This window comes from Morus notabilis, unplaced genomic scaffold, assembly GCF_000414095.1.
Source record: "Morus notabilis unplaced genomic scaffold, ASM41409v2 Scaffold2295, whole genome shotgun sequence".
Lineage (NCBI taxonomy): Eukaryota > Viridiplantae > Streptophyta > Magnoliopsida > Rosales > Moraceae > Morus > Morus notabilis.
The window spans coordinates 44,489-48,875 of record NW_010366587.1 but is presented as its reverse complement, the minus strand read 5'-3'; the positions used below and the strand labels follow the sequence as shown (position 1 = coordinate 48,875).

At 35.6% G+C, this 4,387-nt stretch overlaps 2 protein-coding genes across 2 annotated transcripts in view; both read right to left on the bottom strand.

Moving 5' to 3' along the window:
• Positions 1–427: 427 nt before the first annotated feature.
• On the bottom strand, positions 428–1,882 carry LOC21386954 (F-box protein At5g07610). Its single transcript, XM_010110805.2, has one exon. It carries the CDS (start codon positions 1,827–1,829, stop codon positions 540–542), a length of 1,290 nt encoding a protein of 429 aa, XP_010109107.1. The 5' UTR covers positions 1,830–1,882; the 3' UTR covers positions 428–539.
• A 2,359-nt stretch (positions 1,883–4,241) lies between these two features.
• The window catches only part of LOC112094025 (F-box protein At5g07610-like), a 1,224-nt gene continuing 1,078 nt past the window's right edge, over positions 4,242–4,387 (bottom strand). The window contains exon 2 of the mRNA XM_024173925.1: positions 4,242–4,375. Within this exon, the coding sequence (XP_024029693.1) occupies positions 4,242–4,375 (134 nt within the window). The remainder of the gene's footprint in view (positions 4,376–4,387) is intronic.

Genomic DNA, 4,387 nt, shown 5'->3' with positions numbered 1-4,387 from the left:
CTCTCCGCAAATAACACAAGAGAGTGGCTGCATATAATTCAAGTTTCAATTTTTTAGCTGTTATGTTATCACCGAATTCAAACGGTAATTATCAATCTCTGGCTGCCCTGATATTTAATAATACAACACTTATCCTCTCTTTAATTGAGCATAGTTATAGGGGTTGTTGATTGGTTGTTACTGTTGAGTTAACCTTATTTCAGAGTTTTTTTTTCTAATTTATTTTACTTTTAAATCTCCCATATAGATTAATTAGAATAGCTTATTAGTTTCCGGGTTGGATTATGAATCATGCTTGCATATCTATACGTAGCCACTTAAGCGCAGATCTTCTATACAATTTTGGTGTCTGAATTAGCGTTTGAACTTCGAAATATGAGAAACAGATAAAAGGAATACAAAGACACTACTTGAAAACAAAGGGTTAGAAAAAGGAACAACGGGTTAGAAAAAGGATCACAATTTAACCATAAACAATACCATATTAATATTTTTTTAAAAACACACACAAAATACAAACCAAACTGAAAAAAGTGGCATCAAACAAGAGCGAGACTCTCATTGTATTGATGAACACTAGTCCACTCAATCAACTCCGGGAACATCATCAGCACCGAATTCGCATCTTGAACGGTTTTAGTTCTGGAGACAGGCTCAAAATTACAAAGCTTGAAGAAAGTTCTGGTCTTGAGATTGTACCTTATAACTTTACCGGGTATTTGCAGCACTAGATACGATTCTTCATCAACCTCACTCCGAACAACGCAAAGCACGGAGAACACATAGTCGTGCAACTTCGCCCGGTGGAGAAGCTTTCTCCGGACAATCTGCGGAAACGCGCTCGGAATTTCGGAGAGATCGACGCGGAACTTGACGGACCAGCCGGAATAGTCCGTCTCCATTTCTAAAACATCGAAACGCGGCAATTGGAGATCGTATATGTGATCAATGAGATGCAAATGTCCTCTGGATTCGCCAAAGTATCTGTACTTCCGATCATGATCCCAGCCGTCTTCCGGAATCAGCGGCATTGGCAATGGACTAATTCGCTCTTCTTCGACCTTCAAGTGGACGGAAGCTTCCCAAACACTAATCCAGTGAACAGAACCGTTCCAATAGACCCCGCCGTCGAATCGGATATCGGAGCTATTGATGAAGAAAGAATCGCCGGAGAGCCTCCAGCAGCGAGTCTCCGACGAGTAAATCTCGATCTGATACTGATCGCCTCTGGCGTCAGAGTTCCGAACGCAAACGACCTTGTAGTGAGGAGAAATGGAAGGATCGAACGCCAAACTGAGGCCGAAGACCCTCCGATGGGCGCCGTCTCCGACCGGCGAAATCGGAGGGAGTTTGGTGAACTGCTTTGTGGTGGGATTGAAGACGAAATTCTCTCTTGGCTCGAGAGCTCTGATTGAGCAACACAACAGCAATCCGTTGCAGGACTGAATTATTCCGGTAGCGACGTGACCGCCATCGGTGAAAGCGAGAGATCTGAAGGGGCTTTCGGAGGAATTGGGGATTAGGTCGTCGAGATTGACGAAGTCGAATTCAGAAACGCCGATAATGCTCCTCGAAGAGCGTGCCAAGAAGAGACCGGAGGCGGAGGTGGGGAAGTTAGGATTGCGGCGGAGGGAGAAATTGGGATCGGAAATGAGGGAGAGGCAGTGCTTGGAAACGGATTTGAATTTGAGGAGGGATTTGATGGGCAGGCGGAGGAGGATTTCGTTGAGGAGGTCGTCGTTGTTGGCTATTGTCTCCGCCGATCGCGACGGTGGTGTGGCGGTGATGGCGGCGTTTGGGCAGGTCTTAGTTCTTTTGGTGAGGGACATTTTGAACGATATGCTCGATGAAAAGGTGAGAACTTGAGAACCGGGAGATAAGATTAAATTGAAATTTATGACTTTGAAAAGTGGCGGACTTCCGCTCCCTATTTATTTCATCGATTTAAATTTAAAATTTGAGTTTTATTATAATAAAAAATTATTAAAAATAATCACATTGAACTTATTTATTACAATAAAAAATTTTCACATAAAGTCACATCTCAACTCAAATTAAAAACTCAAATCAATGAACAAAACGGGCCCGTAAAAAGAACAAGCTTATTCATTTGCATTTTTTGAATCATGATGACTTGAATTCATATCTTAATTTGAGTTAAAGTGTATTTAAGTATGGTTTAAGTTTCGACTCTAATTTGAATTTGTGTTTGGATATACATATTTTGAGTTATGGTTTGAATTGAGAATCTAATCATCTCAATCGGAATTAAAATAGAAAATTATGGTGTTTTTTTATAATAGAAAAAATATTGTTTATTAACTTGAGTTTGAGTTTGAGTTTAAGAACTTGAATTGAAATAGGAACTTGAACTCATTTTAGTCCTAAACTCAAATTCAAACTCAAATTTTACAAAAGAACATGAATTTAAATAAAATTATAACTTGAGTTCAAACTTTTTTTGAGTTTAAGTACAAATGAACAAGCCCCAAGTTTTTTCCATATTCTTACGAGATGCTTCAAGAATTCCTATTTCAAGTACTCGTTGTTTCTTGTTGAGGAGATTTTTTAGTATGCTTAGCGTATTGATAGATTAAAGTTTTTTAACTATTATACATACGTATTTTTTTAATTTTTACATGATTTTATGCAGTTCTGACAGATAAAAAATCTGACCTTCTAATATATTAGCGTACCGAAAAAAGTCTTTTTTGTTAATGTCGTTGTCAGTTTTTTGCAATAAATTTCTTTTCGCATTCCACGTTTATTTTTGCAGTAAAATTTGTTTTTTAATAAATAATTAAGCAGTTTTTTAGGTTGTTTGTTGCAAGTTGTTGTTGTTAGTATTCTCTGTTGGTAGGAGAAAAAATAGGAAAGGGATAGAGGGGTGAGGGGAATTAGTGAAAAGATTTTAACGATTTTTAGAAAAATGTCGCTATTCTAATAACACAACACTAAACATGGGATTGGATTAAATTAAAATCTAATCTTATACTTTTCTATACATTCCAATTCATTACCCTAAAACTATATTATCCTATATGGTGCACCAAACGGGACCTAGGTAATTTGATAGTAGAGACAAGAAAGAATAAATTGGCTAGAGAATCTTAAATCCTTCAAAAAAAAAAAAAAACTTACTTTTAATCCCTCTAATTCCCAATATGAAGGGCTCATTTAGAACATAAATTCAAGTCATGATTTACATTCATTGGTGAGAATTTTGTAAAAGAAAAAATTTTGAAAATTAAACTCTTTGTGAGATAAAAAAAACACTGTAACATAACTTAAATTTGAGTTTGAATATATGTCCCAAACAAATCAGAAGAGATTGACTGAGAAAAATCATATGAAATTAACACGGTAACAAAAAGGTTTTCACTTTCTCCATATTTCTCTATCTTTTTTTTTTTATATATATATAATTTCTTTCCCTCTTTTCAAACAAGCCTTATTGTTGCTTCCTTTAGTTTTTTCTCTCTCTTTTTTTTTTTTTGGCCGCCTTTTTCTCATTGTAGGCGTTTATTGATAATATTTGTCAATTCTACCTTTTTCAAGTTGCTGTCCTTTGTGAGCCAATTGTCGCTTTTTGATAAATCTCTTTTCAAATTGTCTGATTACTGATTATTATATTTCAGTAAAAGTTAGAAATGAACTTATTTGTCGTTAGATAAATGAGCGTATTGTCGTTTTCAGATTAACGTCGTTTTTTTGTAGTGTGTCATTTTCATTGATGAGATTTTTCTGCATATCAATGAAGCCGATTAAAGAAAGAAAATATAAAAGATAATGGGAGAAGGAAAACAAAACTTGGTTAGCTTCTTTACTTCATATTTATAGATGAGAATCTACTTGCTGATAGTAAACTTATGGAACGGTTTTAGATAAAGGTAAGCCTTTACGACACTAACCTCTATTTTAAGCTTTTGTTTTTCAATAACTTTTTTTTTTTTTTGGAAAACAGTTTTTTTTTTTTTTCCTCTCTTTCTTTTTAGGTAGGAGGAAAACAGGGTTGTTACATGTTGGTCGCGTTGTTGCCTTATTTTTTTATGGGAGCATTATTGCTTTATTGTATTCACCGAAAGATGAAATAAATCAAAATGTGAAAAACAAACAATAAGCCAATATTATATTGTATAATACATGTGAAAAGGAGTTCAATTCTAAGAGATACATTACAATCCCAGATTCCAAAATAAGAAATGAAACAAGTTGCTAACGTTTTAAGTTGGAAAGCGACATCAAACACAAGCAAGACTCTCGATGTACTGATGAACATACCCCACTAAAGACATGTGCAAAATAGTCTCCATGCCTGCAGGCACAGTATCACGGAGATTGTAAAGAGTTGTACTCTCGAAGTTGTATCGCAATACTTTACCAGGAA

Bases quoted from the DNA above. Each gene is read 5' to 3' on its own strand.
- LOC21386954 (XM_010110805.2), bottom strand. From the start codon at position 1,829: ATGTCCCTCACCAAAAGAACTAAGACCTGCCCAAACGCCGCCATCACC.